The sequence below is a fragment of the Heterodontus francisci genome, chromosome 37 (genome assembly GCF_036365525.1).
Source record: "Heterodontus francisci isolate sHetFra1 chromosome 37, sHetFra1.hap1, whole genome shotgun sequence".
Taxonomy (NCBI): Eukaryota; Metazoa; Chordata; class Chondrichthyes; order Heterodontiformes; family Heterodontidae; genus Heterodontus; species Heterodontus francisci.
The window spans coordinates 17,259,065-17,279,959 of NC_090407.1; the positions used below are offsets into that span (position 1 = coordinate 17,259,065).

Genomic DNA, 20,895 nt, shown 5'->3' on the forward strand with positions numbered 1-20,895 from the left:
AGCACATCACATCTGTGGAATCTTAGCCACATGAAGGACAAGAGCAGCTACATCATGGGAGCACCATCACCTCCAAGTCACACACGATCCTGACAGACATATATCACCGCTCGTTCATCAAAATTCTAACACTATTGTGGGAGCACCGTCACCACACAGACTGCAGCAGTTCAAGAAGAGGACCCATCACCACTTCCACAGGGCAACTAGGGACGGGGAATAAATGCTGACCTTACCAGCGACTCCCACATCCTGAGTCTGAATTGATAAATAATGATTCATTTATTTCTTTATTCAGTTACTTTTCCCCTCATACAACATTTTTGTCTTAAATCATTTCTTTCTTCAAATTAAACAAAGAATTGTCGACATTAAGTTAAGATGACGATAGTGTCTCAAACATAGCACACGATAACAGTCACTGTCCTTCATTGCAATTCACTCTGTAAATCACAGATGTTGACATAAAATTTCCTAAACAATAAAAATATAAAAGTATGATATATCAGTGGTTCAAGAAACTTAAATACAGATATTTACATGATGTTTTAGTTAATTCTAGCTGTCCTGGTGAATGTTTATTCACTACCCTGTCCCAAATGGATCAATTATATTTTACTTCCTTGAAATTTTGTTTTGTGTTTCAGGTTACAGTGTCAGTGCTGTAAGGGGCATTTTTCTATCCGTTATATCCGGTATAAGCACAGGTTAGATACAGAGTAAAGCTCCCTCTACACTGTCCCATCAAACACTCCCAGGGCAGGTACAGCACAGGTTAGATACAGAGTAAAGCTCCCTCTACACTGTCCCATCAAACACTCCCAGGGCAGGTACAGCACAGGTTAGATACAGAGTAAACCTCCCTCTACACAGCTACAAGACTGAGTTAATCCTAAACACTTTTGCACTAGTTAGACCTTCCATTTCTCACACCTACCATACTGTTAGCCCCAATGAATGAGTTTAATTCAGTGCCACATTAAGCACGGTTTTGTGCAGTGCAGCTGGACCCATCAGAAAGGGTGGGGGCGGGGTCATGGAGGACAATGACTGCCCCAATCTCATTTCACTTAGGGCCCTCACAGCCAATAAAAAGAGGCAACATTTATTCCATCAGTCTTGGCTTAATTCAAACCTGTAGACTCAAGGACAACACCTGATCTGTTGCACTACTCACTTCACATCCCCTCAACCGTAGGAATATAGCAATCATTCCCTAGGTTTTCTCAAGACATGTTGCATTCCTTACCCGAGAGTGGGAGAGGGCTGCAGCAGCTCTCAGTATCTCACCAACAACAGAGGCTCATTACAGGAGGTCTGTATCTAGCAGATTGAACAGGACTGGTCTGGTCAGTTCTTGTTCTGGTCTCTCGCCCTCCCTAGGGGAAGTGGGAAAAGCATCTGGTGATTTAACACAACAGCCCAGCTGGGATGTGAATCCACATCTGATCCCACCCAACAACACTCTGCGACAGACATGAATCGATTGCTGATCACTCGTTGAAAGCACTGTCACAGTCACAAGTGGCAGCACCAACGGCCTCTTCCCCCATTCACCTCCAATGTGGCATAAATGACAGCGGAATCATCCTCCTCCCGTTCATATGGACTTTGCCATCAGGATACTGCAACTGAGCATCTGGTCCATCAAATGCAGCTTCAACCACATAGACAGAAACAGATATACATATTCCCAATATTAGCTGGTTATGGTTCTACCCTAAACTGGCACTGAGTGTCAGCCTGGAATATGGGCTCAACTGTTTGTATATACACTCCCTAAAACAGTGACTACACTTCAAAAGTACTTCATAGTCTGTAAAGCGTTCTGTTCCATCCTGAGGTGGTGAAAGACGTGATATAAATGCAAGTTCTTTCCTTCACTTCGGAATATCCTCTGTCTGAAAACCTTTCACAATCGGTAATTCAGGAATTTATTATCCTGAAGCTCGAAAGTTGGTAATGGGGTAAGGCAGGAGAAGGGGAATAATCTATCAATGCCACAAAACATATCTGTATAGATACTTGTATCTCCATCTGTCTCTGTAGTATTAGAAGTGCTGGAGATTCACAGTCATCCACAACCGTGAACATGTTACCTAAAACCAAGGAGAGTCACTATGAACAAACAAGAACGCAACGTTCTGTCCGGGTGCTATTATTAAGCAGCCAGGAGTCGTTCAAACAGCCAAAAGTGAGCCGAGGATAAACAGGTCACTCCGACGGGATAGTTTTCACTGTCTTAGTGGCGGGAATTCCGCTGCCTTTCGCGGGAGCTGTCAGCAGAGCCTGGCTCCACTTCGCCCACTCTGCGCTTTGCCACCATATGTTACGGGCCACGAACAGGTTAAAGAAGGGGACTCCACCGTTTCCTCCTCAGGTTTCAGGTTGCTGAGGTGAAGCAGTCCAGAGCCTTGCCAGGGTTCGAGGCCTCGCACGTCGCAGGCAGCTTTATGCTCATGCCTGAAACCTCACCCCCTGGCCAGACTGGGGCCTGGATATTGCATGTCCCATGAACGCAGTCCATCAAACCACCCTTGCATTTAGTCCTGGCCTGCAAAGGATGAAGAATAAGATCATTTCAAATTCACATTTAACGACTGGCAAATTTATCTCATCACTCTGGGCCCTCACTAGATTTTAAAAACATGGATTTATATAGCGCCTTCAATGTGGTAAAATATCCCAAGGCGCTTTACAAGGGCAATTATCAAACAAAGACTGACACCGAGCTACATAAAGAGATATTTGAACAGGTCAAGCTTGGTCAAAGAGGTAGGTTTTGAAGAGCATCTTAAAGGAGGCGAGAGAGAGAGAGACGGAGAGGTTTACAGAGGGAATTCCAGACTTCAGGACCTTGGCAGCTGAAGGCACAGCCGACAATAGTGCACGGATTAATAACGGGGAGAGAGCGTCTTGCAAATGGCACCTCTTTCTTACAAAGACTTAGAATTTCCTTTATTTCATTCCCAAACAAAAATTCTCAATGTTTCCACCTTTGCCTTTGTGTAAGACCTCACCTTTGTTTGACACTGACCCCATCACTCACGTAGTCTATGGATGTCCAAAAATTACAGAAGGATTTGCATAGAAATGGGCCATTGGGCCCAACTTTTCCATGTCAGAATTGATTCTCCACATGAGGGCTAAAGTTTTTATTAGGTAAGGGTATCGGGGGATATGGAACTAAGGCAGATAAATGGATAAAAGGCAGAGATCAGTCGTGATCTAATTGAATGGCGGATCAGACATGAGGGGCAGAATGGCCACCTCGTGTTCCCACCTTCCTCTGGTACATTATGTTACAAACAGGCAGAATACAGTTATTTGTAATATTCTGAGCACTGGTAGACTGTTTGACTGGTCTCCCCTGTTTAAGTCGTCTTCTTCTCCTTGTCTCGAGAGACAATGGGTAAGTGCCTGGAGGTGGCCAGTGGTTTGTGGAGCAGCGCCTGGAGTGGCTATAAAGGCCAATTCTAGAGTGACAGACTCTTCCACAGGTGCTGCAGATAAAAGTGGTTGTTGGGGCTGTTACACAGTTGGCTCTCCCCTTGCGCTTCTGTCTTTTTTCCTGCCAACTGCTAAGTCTCTTCAACTCGCCACACTTTAGCCCCACCTTTATGGCTGCCCGCCAGCTCTGGCGATCACTGGCAACTGACTCCCACCACTTGTGATCAATGTTACAGGACTTGACATACGTTGTCCAGGCCTCGCTGCCATAGAGCAAGTTACTGAGGACACAGGCTTGATACACTCGGACTTTTGTGTTCCGTGTCAGTGCGCCATTTTCCCACACACTCTTGGCCAGTCTGGACATAGTAGTGGAAGCCTTTCCCATGCGCTTGTTGATTTCTGCATCTAGACACAGGTTACTGGTGATAGTTGAGCCTAGGTAGGTGAACCCTTGAACCACTTCCAGAGCGTGGTCGCCGATATTGATGGATGGAGCATTTCTGACGTCCTGTCCCATGATGTTCATTTTCTTGAGGCTGATGGTTAGGCCAAATTCATTTCAGGCAGCCGCAATCCTGTCGATGAGTCTCTGCAGACACTCTTCAGTGTGAAATGTTAATGCAGCATCGTCAGCAAAGAGGAGTTCCCTGATGAGGACTTTCCGTACTTTGGTCTTCGCTTTTAGACGGGCAAGGTTGAACAACCTGCCATCTGATCTTGTGTGGAGGAAAATTCCTTCTTCTGAGGACTTAACTGCATGTGAGAGCAGCAGGGAGAAGATGATCCCAAACAGTGTAGGTGTGAGAACACAGCCCTGTTTCACACCACTCAGTACAGAAAAAGGGTCTGAATTGTGCTTTTCATATCGTCATGGAATGAGGTGATGATACTTAGTAGCTTTGGTGGGCATCCAATCTTTTCTAGTAGTCTGAAGAGACCACGTCTGCTGACGAGGTCAAAGGCTTTGGTGAGATCAATGAAAGCAACGTAGAGGGGCATCTGTTGTTCGCGGCATTTCTCCTGTAGCTGGCGAAGGGAGACCAGCATGTCAATGGTCGATCTCTCTGCTCGAAAGCCACACTGTGCCTCAGGGTAGACTCACTCAGCCAGCTTCTGGAGCCTGTTTAAAGCGACTCGAGCGAAGACTTTCCCCACTATGCTGAGCAGGGAGATTCCACGGTAGTTGTTGCAGTCACCGCGGTCACCCTTGTTCTTATAGAGGGTGATGATATTGGCATCGCGCATGTCCTGAGGTACTGCTCCCTCGTCCCAGCACAGGCATAGCAGTTCGTAGAGTGCTGACAGTATAGCAGGCTTGGCACTCTTGATTATTTCAGGGGTAATGCCGTCCTTCCCAGGGGCTTTTCCGCCGGCTAGAGAATCAATGGCATCACTGAGTTCTGATTTTGTTGGCTGTAAGTCCAGCTCATCCATGACTGGCAGAGACTGCCAGCTCCCCCCTCGCACCCCCTTCACCTGCACCCCCTCCCCTACCCCCCTGCATCCCCCTTCCCAGCTCCCCCTCGCACCCCCTTCCTTCCACTTCCTCCCACCGGCATCCACCTATCCCTGTGTAGGGGCCCTAACAACCCCATTGCCTTGTGTGCGTCTCGGGAGAGACCAAGGCTAAGGGAGAAAACCCCAACAGAAAATCCAGAGCGGAACCCCGAAGGCGGTCATGTGTCACCTTTGGCATGTTTCTGCAGTCATACCGGTACCAAAAGTCGTGCTCTGCACTCCTTTGGACCCCACCAGGAAGGCCGAGGGGGGGGTTTTGACGCTTGGGCAACTCACAACCTCCATACAACCGCCCAGGCATGCGCCATGGAGAGGTCACTCCATAGTCGTCTCACAGCGACCAAAACAACACGGAAGGCAGCAGTTACGGGTTATAAGCCCAGCTGAATTGGCGTAGAGATTGGGCGCCACGGGTTGCCTTTGTCGGTGGGAGAGGTCATTACACCTCACTGGACAGCTACCGCCCGCCTAAAACCGGGCAGCCCCCGGTCAGTAAGGTTCTGTCCCGCCACAGTCCACCTGCTTCAATGGGTCTTGGAGCTCAGGGTCATTGCCCGACAAGTGGACTGTAACACCGCACCAAACAGCACGACCAAAAAAGGAAAGAAGGTACCAGCCCTTCGTTTTGCAAGCTGGAACGTCAGAACTATGTGTCCTGGCCTGTCGGAAGACCTTACACAAATCAATGATTCTAGGAAGACCGCCATCATTAACAACGAGCTCAGTAGACTCAATGTGGACATTGCAGCACTTCAGGAGCCACGCCTCCCTGCGAGTGGATCTCTAAGAGAGCAAGACTACACCTTCTTCTGGCAGGGTAGGGATCCTGAGGAACCAAGACAGCATGGAGTGGGCTTCGCCATCAGAAACTGTTTGCTCAGCATGATAGAGCCACCCTCAAATAGCTCGGAACGCATACTGTCCATCCGACTGTTCACCGCCTCTGGTCTAGTACACCTACTCAGCATCTACGCTCCAACACTCTGCTCCTCACCTGAAGCTAAAGACCAGTTCTACGAGGAACTCCATAATATCATTAGAAGCATCCCCAACACCAAACACCTGTTCCTGCTGGGGGACTTTAATGCCAGGGTTGGGGCCGACCATGACTCATGGCCCTCCTGCCTTGGGTGCGATGGCATTGGAAGGATGAATGAGAATGGACAGAGACTGCTTGAGTTGTGTACCTATCATAACCTCTGCATCACCAACTCGTTCTTTCACACTAATCCCTGTCACCAGGTTTCTTGGAGGCACCCAAGATCACATCGTTGGCACCAGCTGGACCTCATCATGACAAGGCGAGCCTCTTTAAACAGCGTTCAAATCACACGCAGCTTCCACAGTGCAGACTGCGACACCGACCACTCCCTGGTGTGCAGCAAGGTTAGCCTCAAACCAAAGAAGCTGCATCACTCCAAGCAAAAGGGCCGCCCGCGCATCAACACGAGCAGAATTTCTTATCCACAGCTGTTACATAAGTTTCTAAATTCACTTGAAAAAGCCCTCCAAAACACTCCCACAGGGGATGCAGAGACCAAGTGGGCCCACATCAGAGACGCCATCTATGAGTCAGCCATGATCACCTATGGCAAACGTGTGAAGCAGAATGCAGACTGGTTTCAATCTCACATTGAAGAGCTGGAACCTGTCATAGCCGCTCAGCGCATTGCACTGCTGAACTACAAGAAAGCCCCCAGCGAGTTAACATCCGTAGCACTTAAAGCAGCCAGAAGCACTGCACAAAGAACAGCCAGGTGCTGCGCAAATGACTACTGGCAACACCTATGCAGTCATATTCAGCTGGCCTCAGACACCGGAAATATCAGAGGAATGCATGATGGCATTAAGAGAGCTTTTGGGCCAACCATCAAGAAGATCGCCCCCCTCAAATCTAAATCAGGGGACACAATCACTGACCAACGCAAACAAATCGACCGCTGGGTGGAACATTACCTAGAACTGTACTCCAGGGAGAATGTTGTCACTGAGACTGCCCTCAATGCAGCTCTGTTTAAGTATTCCCACCTATTAGAGCCATAGAATCATAAAGCACAGAAGTAGGCCATTTGGCCCATCGTGCCTCATAAGGATATACTAGGACAGGTGAGCAAAAGGTTGGTCAAAGAAGTAGGTTTTAACGAGTGTCTTAAAAGGAGAGATTTAGGGAGGGAATTCCAAAGCTTAATGTCTCGGTGACTGAAGGTCCGGCCATGAGTTGACTGCCCCACCCAGTTCACCTTTCCACAGATCCACTCTATCACACAAGCGGAGTGATTTTGTTTTTAAACCTGTATGTCCGTATTCTCTGGGATGCAGTGGGACCCGATCCAGGGATACAATGCAGCCAATTCCTTCTTCTGCAGCTCCGTAAATTGTGGCTGGAAAGGCCACATCGTTGCTAACTTTTGTCGATCTTCCTTCAACACAGTCTCTCGGTCCCTGATTGAAAACCAAATAAAATTAATTACCTCATCAAAATACAATGCTCGACCTTAAAGATGAAAATCATAGGAATCGTGGAAAGATAGAGCACAGGAGGCCATTTGACCCCTTGTGACTGTGCCTGCTCTTTTAAAGAGCTATCCAATTAATCCCCTAGCCCTGCAAAACTTTATTCCCTTTTGAAAGTTACAATTGTATCAGCTTCCATGTACTGATTTCAGGATTTATTCCCCTCCTCTCCTGAAGGCTCAGGGAGGGCACAGTTTGTATAGAATTCAGTGCAATTTCTGTACAATGCCATGCATTTACTCCGAGGCAGTTTCCTACCTGATTGGGAGTTGGTACGTCATCATCACAGTCTTGGACATGTTCTTTATCATTGACCAGAATGGATCCCTTGCCAAGTGCTTACCCACATCGCTCCCTCCCATGTCCGCCTGCTTCCTCCTGCTTGGAGACTGACCAGACACGTTGGTGGTTGCAAAGTACTGGCTGCTGTGACTGGCACCTGGGGAACAGAATCCATCAGCACCTCACAGGTAAACAGCAGCATCCAATTGAGGGAGACAATTCTAAACAGGGTGAGTGAGGAGCAGTGCTTGGACAACTATCGGGAATGCAAACCCTGGTCTTTCCTCCATCCTGAGCCCAATTGCATAGACCAATGATCTAACCTGGAATCCTTTAATCTGTATAGTTCATTAACCAGAACAAGTGTAGAGTTTGCAAAGTGTAGACTTACAAATGGTCACATGATCATTTCCCACCAGGTTTAAAAGAAAAATTGTCCTTGGGATGTGAGTGTCACGGACAAGGCTAGCATTTATTGCCCATCCTAACTGCCCTTGAGCAGGCTGTGGTGAGACACCAATAGTGGCTTGCTCGGCTTTTCAGAGGGCAGTTAAGAGTTAACCACATAGCTGGGTCTGGAGTCACGTGGCCAGACCAGATATAGATGGCAGATTTCCTCCCCTGAAGGACATTAGTGAACCAGATGGGTTTTTACAACAATCCAGTAGTTTCATGATCATCATTCATTAAATTAACATTTTATTCAAGATTTATTAATGAAATGAATTTAAATCCCTGCAGCTATCATTGTGGGAGTTGAACTCATGCTTCCCAAGCATTAGTCCCAGCTTCTGGATTACTAGTCCAGTAACATTGCCAATATGTTACCCCACCACCTCCCAGCTGGCTACTGTTGGCCAGTAGGTCACACGGTCAATATTTGCCATGTGGCTACTACTGGCCAAGGAGTCACATGATCACTATCTGCCCTGTGACTGGCCAATGTGGCTGTTCAGAAGAGACACTCAACAACTTCATTTTCGATAGATGGGTAAGTAGGGAACACATAAAGTTGGCAGGGGTAGATTGATAACACTCTCCCAGACAGTGCCCACATCCGTTCTGTTACCTGTGGCACTTTGGGATTTAGGATTTGACCTGGATCCAGTGAAGTCTGATTCCAGTGATCCAGATGTTGCGGCTCTGCTGCCAGAGACGGTAGAACCAATTCCAGAGCTCAAATCCTCGTGTAAGAGCAGGTCCATGAGTTCACAACGGGTGGGCTGAATGTTTGGATCCCCAGGGTCATCAGCGACATCCATCTAAAACATAAAGAGCAAAGCAAATGTGTTTGTGTTGCATATGGTAAGTATCCTGAATATAACCACGTGGGCAATCCAACTTTCAGCAGATCGATATGCTGCTCTGTGCAGTCCTGAGCCACAGAAAGCAGTAAGATTGGCTGCTGGGCTGTGCTGGTTTGGTCGGCCTCAGTCAGTGTGATAGGCTCATGTTTTGCAGCAGTGGCGGGGCGCCCTGTGAGGTCCAGCTCTGTGCTAGGTTGACTCGAGCTCCTTGTCCTGTACATCCTCACACCTGAACATGGGCAGTCACAGTCAGCAGGCTGTACAGACATGGATTGGGACGTGGACACTGGATCCTGATGCTGAATTCACCACCACCCCCTCCCACCATCAGCAGTGGAAAATCCCCCCTCCCTTGCAGGCCAAGTATATCACCCAGGAGCAGATCAGCCATCTCAGCACATCAGATTACAGAAGGAAGGGTCTTCTGACCACTGGAGGGAGCTCTCCTTCTGCCGTTTCTAAGCATGTGGTTGTATTTTGTGAATTCTTGTCCGTGTTAGTGCGTGATTTTAAATGAAAAGTTACTTACACGCACGGGCTCCTCCTGCCCACCGGTGACTGGGAGGTCTTGGCCACATTGCTAACTCCTCCTGGAGCAGGTTGAGCTGCAGCGGGGAGCTTCTCTGTGAGTTTGCAGCAGGTAGTGGCCCACCCGATGAGAGAGGTCCGTGGAGGTGAGGGGTTGGGGAGGGTGTGCTGGAGGTGTAGGGTGATGGAACAGGCTGAATCTGAGAGGGGGGAATGGGCGGAGGGCTCGGGGCTCTCACTGCAGAGCTCGGAACAAAGACGACAACTGGAGCGAGACATGGCACCGGAGGCGCCACTGTGACGTGCGACATGCTGACTGCGCCCGTGCCAGTCACCGGTAATGGAGCCACATCATACGCTGGGCAAAGACGGATCAATGGAGGGGGCCCCGTGCCAGATAGACCAGCTCCTGAACCCTGGGAACGGGTCACGGACGTCCCAGTGAAAGACGCCATCTGGAATTGCTGAGGTCGGTTTTCATGGGAAACACCGCTGTCTGAGGATCCAATCGTCTTCCGACATTTCAGCTTCGGCTTTCCCGCTTTGTTCTGCTTCCAGCCGGGCAGAGTCCTTGTCCTCTCCGCCCATCGACTGCCTGCTAAACCATGGTGCCCGATGACATCCGGCCCCACATGCCAAGAGTTAGTGAGACGAATAAGCAGCTGATCAGGTGTTGTCTGTGGCTAAGTGGGTAACACTCTGACTTCTGAGTCAGAAGATCATAGGTTCAAGTCCCCCTCCAGAAACCTGAGCACAAAATCTAGGCTGACACTCTAGTGCAGTACTGAGGGAGTGCTGCACTGTCACAGGTACGGACTTTAGGATGAGATGCTAAACGAAGGTCCTATTTGCACTGTCTGGCAGATGCAAACACTGCACTATTCTAAGATGAGCGGGGGAGTTCTCCCCAGTCTCCTGGGGCCAATATTTATCCCTCAACCAATATCACAAAAACAGATTAGAGTTATTGAGTCATTTACAGTACAGAAGGAGGCTATTCGGCCCCTTGAATCCATGCCAGATCTTCCTCATATTCCCCCTGCCCAAAACCTTTAATCTGTGTCCCCTAGTCCTTGTACCATTAGTTAATCTAGTTAATGGGAACAGTTTTTCCTTGTCTAACTTATCTAAGCCTGTCATAATCTTGTACACTTCTATTAAATCTCCCCTCAATCTCCTATGTTCCAGGGAGGACAAACCCAGCTTTTCCGACCTAACCTTGTAACTAAAATCCCCCATTCTGGAACCATTCTGGTAAATCTCCTCTGCACCCTCTCAAGAACCCTCACATCCTTCCTGAAGTGTGGTGACCAGAACTGGATGCAGTACTCCAGTTGGGGCCTAACCAGAGCTTTATAAAGGTTCAGCATAACTTCCCTGCTTTTGTACTCAATGCCTCTGTTTATGAAGCCCAAGACCCCATATGTTTTACTAACCACTCTCTCAATAAGTCCTGTCATCGTCAAAGATCAATGTACATGCACCCCCAGGTCCCTCTGTTCCTGCACACTCTTTAGAACTGTGCCATTAAGTATATATTCCTTCTGCCAAAATGCCTCACCTCACACTGGTCAGTATTGAATTCCACCTGCCAACTGACTGTCCATTCTGCTCGCCTATCTATGTTCTGTTCAAGGCAGTTCATATCATCCTCACTGTTTGCCACATCTCCAAGTTTGGTGTCATCGGCAAAATTTGAGATTCTGCTCTGTATTCCAAGATCCAAGTCATTGATATATAGCAATAAAAAGCAGTGGTCCCAGCACTGACCCTTGGGGAACACTACTGTCTACCATCCCCCAGCCTAAAAAACAACCGTTTACCACGACTCATTGCTTTTGTCCTTAAGCCAATTTTTTTATCCAATTGGACACTGACCCTCGTATTCCATGAGCCTCAATTTTGTTAACCAGCCTTTTATGTGGCACCTTATCAAATGCTTTCTTGAAATCCATATAAACAACATCCACTGCATTCCCTTCATCAAAAAATTCAATCAGATTATTAAGTATGATCTGCCTTTTCCAAATCCATAGTGGCAATCCTTAACTAACTCAAACCTCTCCAAGTGTCCGGTGATTTTTTCCCCGATTATTGTTACTAAAACCCTACCCACCCCTGATATTAAACTAACTGGCCTATTCTGATCATTATCACATTGCAGTTTGTGGGAGCTTGCTGTGTGAAAATTGTCTGCCAAGTTTCCTACTTTACAAACAATGACTACACTTCAAAAGTACTTTATTGGCGGTAAAGCACTTTGGAACATCCTGAGGTCGGGAACGGTGCTATATAAATGCAATTCTTTCTTTTAATTGGTTTTGGGCAGCGTTGATTGTTTTTATTCCCAAGGGTGTGGAAACAGGCTGCATTTATCTCAAGGTGGCTTTGCCAGCAACACAATTAATAAAAAACCCTGCAGACTAGAGAGGTGGCAACATTAATCCTAGTTGAACAACCCTGGTGATGGGAGCAGCCGTGCTGCTGGCTGTCCTCCCGTGGGGAGCAGCTGTATGGGCTCTGCAGTGTCCGGTCCCTGTCCTCCCGTGGGGAGCAGCTGTATGGGCTCTGCAGTGTCCGGTCCCTGTCCTCCCGTGGGGAGCAGCTGTATGGGCTCTGCAGTATCCGGTCCCTGTCCTCCCGTGGGGAGCAGCTGTATGGGCTCTGCAGTGTCCGGTCCCTGTCCTCCCGTGGGGAGCAGCTGTATGGGCTCTGCAGTGTCCGGTCCCTGTCCTCCCGTGGAGAGCAGCTGTATGGGCTCGGCAGTGTCCGGTCCCTGTCCTCCCGTGGGGAGCAGCTGTATGGGCTCTGCAGTGTCCGGTCCCTGTCCTCCCGTGGGGAGCAGCTGTATGGGCTCTGCAGTGTCCGGTCCCTGTCCTCCCGTGGAGAGCAGCTGTATGGGCTCGGCAGTGTCCGGTCCCTGTCCTCCCGTGGGGAGCAGCTGTATGGGCTCTGCAGTGTCCGGTCCCTGAAACATTCCAGGTACATCTGCTCCTCGCTGTGTGTGTGTGCCGACAGCAGCTCCAGGGTTAGGACCACTCTCTGGAACTCCCCTGCCCGCTCGAATGCTTCCGCCATCGCCACACCATCCAGCCCAGTAGCCTCTGTATGGCAAAAGGACCCACAAGCTGCTCAGACCAAATCAAAACACAAACTGGTCACCCTCTCGAGAGACCCTGAGGAATTCAGCCTCTTTAAAAATAAAAACCCGCAGTTCGTGCTGGAGAAAACAGCAGCTGCTTACATTCAAAACTACAACTTGCATTTATATAGTGCCTTCAGTGCAGTAAAATATCCCCATGACACTTCACAGGAGGTGATCATACAAAAGGAGATATGAGGGCAGGTGACCAAAAGCTTAGTCAAAGAGGTGCGTTTTAAGGAGGCAAAAGAGGGGCAGAGAGACAATTCTAGACCTTAGGGCCTAGACAGCTGAAGACACAGCTGCCAAATGGTGGGGTGGTGCTACTTAGGGGTGTGCAAGATGTCAGAATTGGAGGAGTGCAGAGATCAAGTTAATTATGCTGGATCCCAATGTTTTGAGTTGTAAACACACACACACCCACACACAGTCTCTCTCAGTCTCTCCAGTGGTCCAGGGAGTCACAGTGTCGTCCTGTGTAGCACTAAGCCATCATGACCTGAAACCCCAGGTTCAACTTCCAGTCTGCACCAGGTCAAACAATCTCATTCAGATTGAAAATGGGATGTTTCAATTCCCCTCCGCAATCCCAGGCTACAGGTAGAGGCAAATATCAGCCAGGAATTCCATTCCTGACTTGAATCCAGTGACTATCCCCCTCCCACCGTCCAGACTGAAACCTGCGTGCACGCTAATTTTGGACAGAAACAGCAATCAGATTGAAGAATGGGAATTAACGTCATCTCCGAATGAAGCGGAATTCCGGAACTCGGATGTAACAGAGTTGCTCGGCCTGGACCTTAACCACTCGGCTCTCATCCCCATCCCTCATAAACTCAAAGTGTGAAAACCACAACTATATCTAGAGTAGCTTCATAAACGGGTTACTTACATTCTAAAGGACAGAACAAAAACACTGACAATACCCATACCGTCTGAGACCGGAGTCCATTCCTCTGTGTGTGGCTTTGTTTCACCGTCATCTTTGGACGAAACGTTTTGTTCACATGAAGAGTGGTGCTTGCGTTTCAGTAAAGGAGCACTGTAGCTCTCCAGGTATCTGAGGAGGAAGTCCCATCAGTACTGGGTCTTTATCAGAAGTCAACCAGAGAATACAACAGCTGGTAACACACTCTGAAGAGGCAAGGCTATAAACCACAAGGAGCAGGCTTCAGCAGTGGTCACCTTCCTTCCACACCTTTATCCTTCCTGGCTCCTTAACCAGACCAACCCACCCCCCAGGTCTCCTTACTCCCTGACCCTCCTCGCACCCACTCCAGCTCCTTCCCGTGTTTCCTGAAGCTACGGATTCATTACTTGGGGCACGAGCAGCTCTTCGCACTTTGGTAAATGACCATTCCTCATATGTGAGGGTCAGGGCGGGGGGGTCGGGCCGTGAGAGGAGATCGGGGGGGGGGGCCGGGCCGTGTGTGAGGGTCGGGTTCGGGCCGTGTGTGAGGGTCGGTGGGGTGGGGTGTCGGGCTGTGTGTGAGGGTCGGGGGTCAGACTGTGTGTGAGGGTCGGGGGGGGAGGGTCAGACCGTGTGTGAGGGTCGGGGAGGGTCAGGCGTGTGTGAGAGTGTCAGGGGGGTGGGGGGGGGGGTCAGACTGTGTGAGGGTCGGGGGTTGGGCCGTGTGTGAGGGTCGGGCCGTGTGTGAGGGTCGGGGGGGGGGGGGGGGGTCGGGCCGTGTGTGTGGGTTGGTGGGGGGGGGGGGGGGGGGTCGGGCCGTGTGTGAGGGTCGGGGGGGGGGGGGGGGGGTTGGGCCATGGGTCAGGGTCAGGGGTCGGGCCGTGTGTGAGGGTTGGGGGGGTCGGGCTGTGTGTGAAGGTCGGGGGTCGGGCTGTGTGTGAGGGTCGGGGGTCATCAGTGTGAAACCCCATCTTTGCTCTCAGCACAGGGCGGGTTTTTCTGAACCAATGCTCGGCTCAAAGCTTCATGGGACAGGAGCAGGTATGAGGAGTTTGGACAGGGAGGACAGTGCCACTCGATACAATTCCCCAACCACGAACAGACAGAGAGCCACATCGGGAATACTGGTCACAACAAACAAAACTCCAATAAACATTCCCAATGCACAAGAATCACTGTTTGGGAATCAAGAGCAGGAAACTGATTTTTTTGCCCTCTCACTGGCCGAGGGATACTGAGGCAAACTGCGATGCTCCTCCCATTACCCCCCCACTCCCCGATGCCCCGCCCATTACCCCCCACTCCCCGATGCTCCGCCCATTACCCCCCCACTCCCCGATGCTCCTCCCATTACCCCCCCACTCCCCGATGCTCCTCCCATTACCCCCCCACTCCCCGATGCTCCTCCCATTACCCCCCGACTCCCGGATGCTCCTCCCATTACCCCCCGACTCCCCGATGCTCCTCCCATTACCCCCCCACTCCCCGATGCTCCTCCCATTACCCCCCACTCCCCGATGCTCCTCCCATTACCCCCCACTCCCCGATGCTCCTCCCATTACCCCCACACTCCCCGTTGCTCCTCCCATTACCCCCCACTCCCCGATGCTCCTCCCATTACCCCCCACTCCCCGAAGCTCCTCCCATTACCCCCTACTCCCCGAAGCTCCGCCCATTACCCCGCCACGCCCCGATGCTCCTCCCATTACCCCCCCACTCCCCGATGCTCCTCACATTACTCCCCCACTCCCCGAAGCTCCTCCCACTACACCCCCACTCCCCGATGCTCCTCATTACCCCCCACTCCCCGAAGCTCCTCCCATTACCCCCCCACTCCCCGATGCTCCTCCCATTACCCCCCCCACTCCCCGATGCTCCTCCCATTACCCCCCCACTCCCCGATGCTCCTCCCATTACCCCCCCACTCCCCGATGCTCCTCCAATTACCCCCCACTCCCCGATGCTCCTCCAATTACCCCCCCCACACCCCGATGCTCCTCCTATTATCCCCTCACTCCCCGATGCTCCTCCAATTACCCCCCACTCCCCGATGCTTCTCCCATTACCCCCCACTCCCCGATGCTCCTCCCATTATCCCCCCACTCCCCGAAGCTCCTCCCATTACCCCCCGCTCCCCGATGCTCCTCCCATTATCCCCCCACTCCCCACTCCCTGATGCTCCTCCCATTATCCCCCCACTCCCCGATGCTCCTCCCATTATCCCCCCACTCCCCACTCCCTGATGCTCCTCCCATTACCCCCCCACTCCCCGATGCTCCTCCCATTACCCCCCCACTCCCCGATGCTCCTCCCATTACCCCCCCACTCCCCGATGCTCCTCCCATTATCCCCCCACTCCCCACTCCCTGATGCTCCTCCCATTACCCCCCCACTCCCCGATGCTCCTCCCATTATCCCCCCACTCCCCACTCCCTGATGCTCCTCCCATTACCCCCCCCACTCCCCGATGCTCCTCCCATTACCCCCCCACTCCCCGATGCTCCTCCCATTACCCCCCCACTCCCCGATGCTCCTCCAATTACCCCCCACTCCCCGATGCTCCTCCCATTATCCCCCCACTCCCCGATGCTCCTCCCATTATCCCCCCACTCCCCGATGCTCCTCCCATTATCCCCCCACTCCCCACTCCCTGATGCTCCTCCCATTACCCCCCCACTCCCCGATGCTCCTCCCATTACCCCCCCCACTCCCCGATGCTCCTCCCATTACCCCCCCACTCCCCGATGCTCCTCCAATTACCCCCCACTCCCCGATGCTCCTCCCATTATCCCCCCACTCCCCGATGCTCCTCCCATTATCCCCCCACTCCCCGATGCTCCTCCCATTATCCCCCCACTCCCCGATGCTCCTCCCATTATCCCCCCACTCCCTGACCCTTGGGGACTGCATGACAGTAGAATGACACACACGTACCTCCTGAACTAAAACCAAAGTGTCAAGCCAAATATTGAACCCTCTCACCTGATGATACCATCGACACAGTTGATCTGCTGGTATGATGGGATTCTCTGCTGGATTCTGGCAAAATCCTTGGCGATGGTTCCGGCACCTTCTTCCACTGATCTCTGTGGGGAGTTTGAAGAACCCACCTTCCATCCGCCTGTAAAAGAAAATTTAATTAAAAAAAAAGCCTCTCGAGAGACAGTTTGAAGAAAATCGTTTGAAAGCGATTCCTTTTCAAACTTCGTTTCACTCCAGTGACATTCCATTGAGGAATTGGAGATCATCACCAGCTCCTCACTGCTCACCAAAACGGTGTAGGATACCACCAAAGGTCAAAGGTGCAAACCTCAGGAGGAGAAGGGGAGAGCATCCAGAAATAATGGCTGGGTTGCGGTTGTGTAATTTCAAAGAAAGACTTGCATTTATATAGCGTCTTTCACAACCTTAGGCTTTACAGCCAATGATGTACTTTTTGAAGTGTAGTCGCTGTTGCAATGTAGAAAACACAGCAGACAATTTACCCACAGCAAGCTCCCTCAAACAACAATGTGATAATGCCCTGATAATCTGTTTCAATAATGTTGATTGAGGGGTAAATATTGGCCAGGACGACTGGGCTTCTTCAAATAGTGCCGAGGGATCTTTTATGCCCAGCTGAGAGGACAGGCAGACCTTCAGTTCAACATCTCATCCAGACACTGCACTCCATCAGTGCTCAAGTTTCTTGAGGGGGACGTGAAACCACTCTGGTTCAGAGGTAAGAATGTTTCCCACTGAGCACGGCCAACATCAGAGATGAATTTTAATTTTCTTTGAAAGGTCACAGACCTGAAACGTTAACTCTGCCTCTCTCTCTACAGCTGCTGCCAGACCTGCTGAGAATTTCTAGCACTTTGTTTTTATTTCAGATTTTCAGCACGGAGGACACACTCACTACACAGGCGCACACACTCGCACACACACACTACACAGGCATACACCCGCACACACACACAAACACTACACACGCACACACACACTACACAGGCATACACCCACACACACACACTACACAGGCACACACACACACTGCACAGGCGCACATAGGCACACACACACTACACCCGCACACACATACTACACAGGCACACACACACACTACACACGCACACACACTACACAGGCATACACACACTATAGAGGCACACACACACACACACTACACAGGCGCACACACACACTACACAGGCGCTAGCTACACAGGCACTCGCACACTCAGGCACACTCAACAGGCAGCCACACACAGACACTACAGAGACAGGCACATTCTCACACACACAGGTGCACACATTACAAATGTTTACTGAGGCATGTTACAGTAACTGGACCCCCCACCCCACCTGCTCAGCCCAGTGTCACACTGTACCCAGTCCCCCATTCAGCCCAGTGTCACACTGTACCCAGTCCCCCGTTCAGCCCAGTGTCACACTGTACCCAGTCCCCCATTCAGCCCAGTGTCACACTGTACCCAGTCCCCCATTCAGCCCAGTGTCACACTGTACCCAGTCCCCCGTTCAGCCCAGTGTCACACTGTACCCAGTCCCCCGTTCAGCCCAGTGTCACACTGTACCCAGTCCCCCGTTCAGCCCAGTGTCACACTGTACCCAGTCCCCCGTTCAGCCCAGTGTCACACTGTACCCAGTCCCCCGTTCAGCCCAGTGTCACACTGTACCCAGTCCCCCGTTCAGCCCGGTGTCACACTGTACCCAGTCCCCCGTTCAGCCCGGTGTCACACTGTACCCAGTCCCCCGTTCAGCCCAGTGTCACACTGTACCCAGTCCCCCGTTCAGCCCAGTGTCACACTGTACCCAGTCCCCCATTCAGCCCAGTGTCACACTGTACCCAGTCCCCCATTCAGCCCAGTGTCACACTGTACCCAGTCCCCCATTCAGCCCAGTGTCACAATGTACCCAGTCCCCCATTCAGCCCAGTGTCACACTGTACCCAGTCCCCCATTCAGCCCAGTGTCACACTGTACCCAGTCCCCCATTCAGCCCAGTGTCACACTGTACCCAGTCCCCCATTCAGCCCAGTGTCACACTGTACCCAGTCCCCCATTCAGCCCAGTGTCACACTGTACCCAGTCCCCCATTCAGCCCAGTGTCACAATGTACCCAGTCCCCCATTCAGCCCAGTGTCACACTGTACCCAGTCCCCCATTCAGCCCAGTGTCACACTGTACCCAGTCCCCCATTCAGCCCAATGTCACACTGTACTGCTGCCGCCCACCTTCCCATCCCCCACCTCCTCTCGTCGCACTTTACCTGCAGTGTCCTCCTCCTTCCACCGTGATTGGTTCTGGGTTTCTACACGAGGTAACTGCTCTCCATTCTTCACCCTGTTCATATTGGTGCAGTTCTGCTGAAGACTGATCTAAGGACAAAGAGAAAACAGCTGCTCCTAACTCAAAGACTTGTAATCGGACCTCAAATATGTCCAGGAGCCACAACAACACTTATGTGAAACAGTTTTCTCGATTCCCTGTTGTGTGTTGGATTCGCCGGCCTCACACTGGGCGACAGTTCAGGTGCTTTTAGGCAAGGCCCCCTGCTGGAAAGACTACAGAATCACAGAGCACAAAAGGAGGCCATTTGGCCCATCGGCCTGTGCTAGCTCTCTGAAAGAGCTATCCAATTGGTCCCACTCTCCTTGTCCTTTTCCCAAATGTTTCCTTTCCAAGTATAAATCCAATTCACTTCCACATAGAGATTGGGTAAGGACAGGGGAGTTGGTGCCCATGGTTAAATAACTTGTCTCAGGTCACAGATGACGTTGTGCGTAGAACCCTACCCGTGTTGACTGACACCTTCAGGAAAGGAAGAGATCTATTTCACAGGCATCTCGCTGGTTCCACACGAGCCTTCTCCCAATCTCCTTGAAAAATACAGATCCCTTTGAGGGGAAGCTAGTTAAGTACATGAGGGTGACAGGAATAGAAGGATATGCCGATAGGAAGGTGGGATAAGGCTTGTGTGGAGCTTAAACACAGACAGATTTAATGAACCAGGGGGATTTTTATGCCAATCCAGCAGTTTCATGATTATTAATAAAATTAGCTTCTTATTCCTGATTTATTAACTGATTAAGTTTAAATTGCTCCGGGTGCTAAGGTGGGATTTGAACTCCTGACTCCAGAACATTAGTCCAGGCCTCTGGTTTACCAGTCCTATAACATTACCACTATGCTACCATTCCCTTATTAGATTTAGTCCTGCAGCAGAGCATGTATAGCTGATAATAAATGTTGAGATAAATTAAAATGAACACCAAAGCAGATTGGGCAATTGATCTTCATTCAATGACAGAATGATGCAGTTTGGAGTCGTTCGACCCATCGTGTCTGTGCTAGTTCTTTGGTAGCGTTATCCAATTAATCTCACTCTCCTGCTCTTTCCTCATAGCCTTGCAATTTTTTTCTCTTCAAGTATTTATCCAGTTTCCTTTTGAAAGTTACCACCACTTTTTCAGGCAGTGCATTCCTGAACATCATAACTCACTGCGTATATAAAGAGTCACGCTTGAACAATGTCCAGTATCAGGAGGGTAACAAGGATGCACCGCTCTCCCACTTAGACCCCACTCAGACAGGGTTGCCAACTCTGGTTGGATGTATTCCTGGAGGTTTCATCACATGGCCTCCCATCTCCAACTAGTTAAACGATCTTCCTTTTAAAAAAAAACTGCTCCAATATTTCTTAGACCTAATATACAAAAGTGAAAACTGCGCACAATTTTTTAAAAACATGATTTTCTCCCTGTGTTGTTTACAGCAGTATTCTGGCAATGAATCCTTTAATTCTTCTTCAAGGCTCCAGGGTAATCCTGCAGGGTTGGCACAAACACAGGCTAACTCTTGTATTTCCCTCACTAAAATCGGCTGACTTATCCCCATTGCAGAATGGCTTGCAATATTGAATGTAGTCAACAGAGGAAGACTGAATCTCCACCGTCAATCAGCTTCAAATCTGGGAGGATGTGAGGCTGCAATATCAGGTGTCTGCCACCAGAGGACCTCGGAGCTAAGATGCTCGTACGGCCCCCACTGGTGGCAGACGAGTGGTACTGCAGCCGCTCACTCCACCACTGGACACAAGAACCAGAGCCCACACCAGGAAAGACTTAAAAAAAAAAGTGACTTATTAAAATCGGGAACACAGGGGTGAGAGGATGGTGGAAGCAGGTTGAATAATAACTTGCAAAGGGAACAGGCGAAAAATATGAAGGAACAAATTTTACAG

General features: G+C 50.4%; 1 protein-coding gene across 1 annotated transcript in view; it reads right to left on the reverse strand.

Moving 5' to 3' along the window:
- Positions 1–313: 313 nt before the first annotated feature.
- Positions 314–20,895, reverse strand: part of LOC137352011 (period circadian protein homolog 3-like) — a 49,269-nt gene continuing 28,687 nt past the window's right edge. The window contains 9 exon segments of the mRNA XM_068016989.1: positions 314–2,554; positions 7,263–7,413; positions 7,744–7,924; positions 8,837–9,029; positions 12,062–12,122; positions 12,175–12,730; positions 13,677–13,804; positions 16,637–16,775; positions 18,922–19,030. Coding sequence (XP_067873090.1) covers positions 2,384–2,554; positions 7,263–7,413; positions 7,744–7,924; positions 8,837–9,029; positions 12,062–12,122; positions 12,175–12,730; positions 13,677–13,804; positions 16,637–16,775; positions 18,922–19,030 — 1,689 coding nt within the window. The 3' untranslated portion in view covers positions 314–2,383.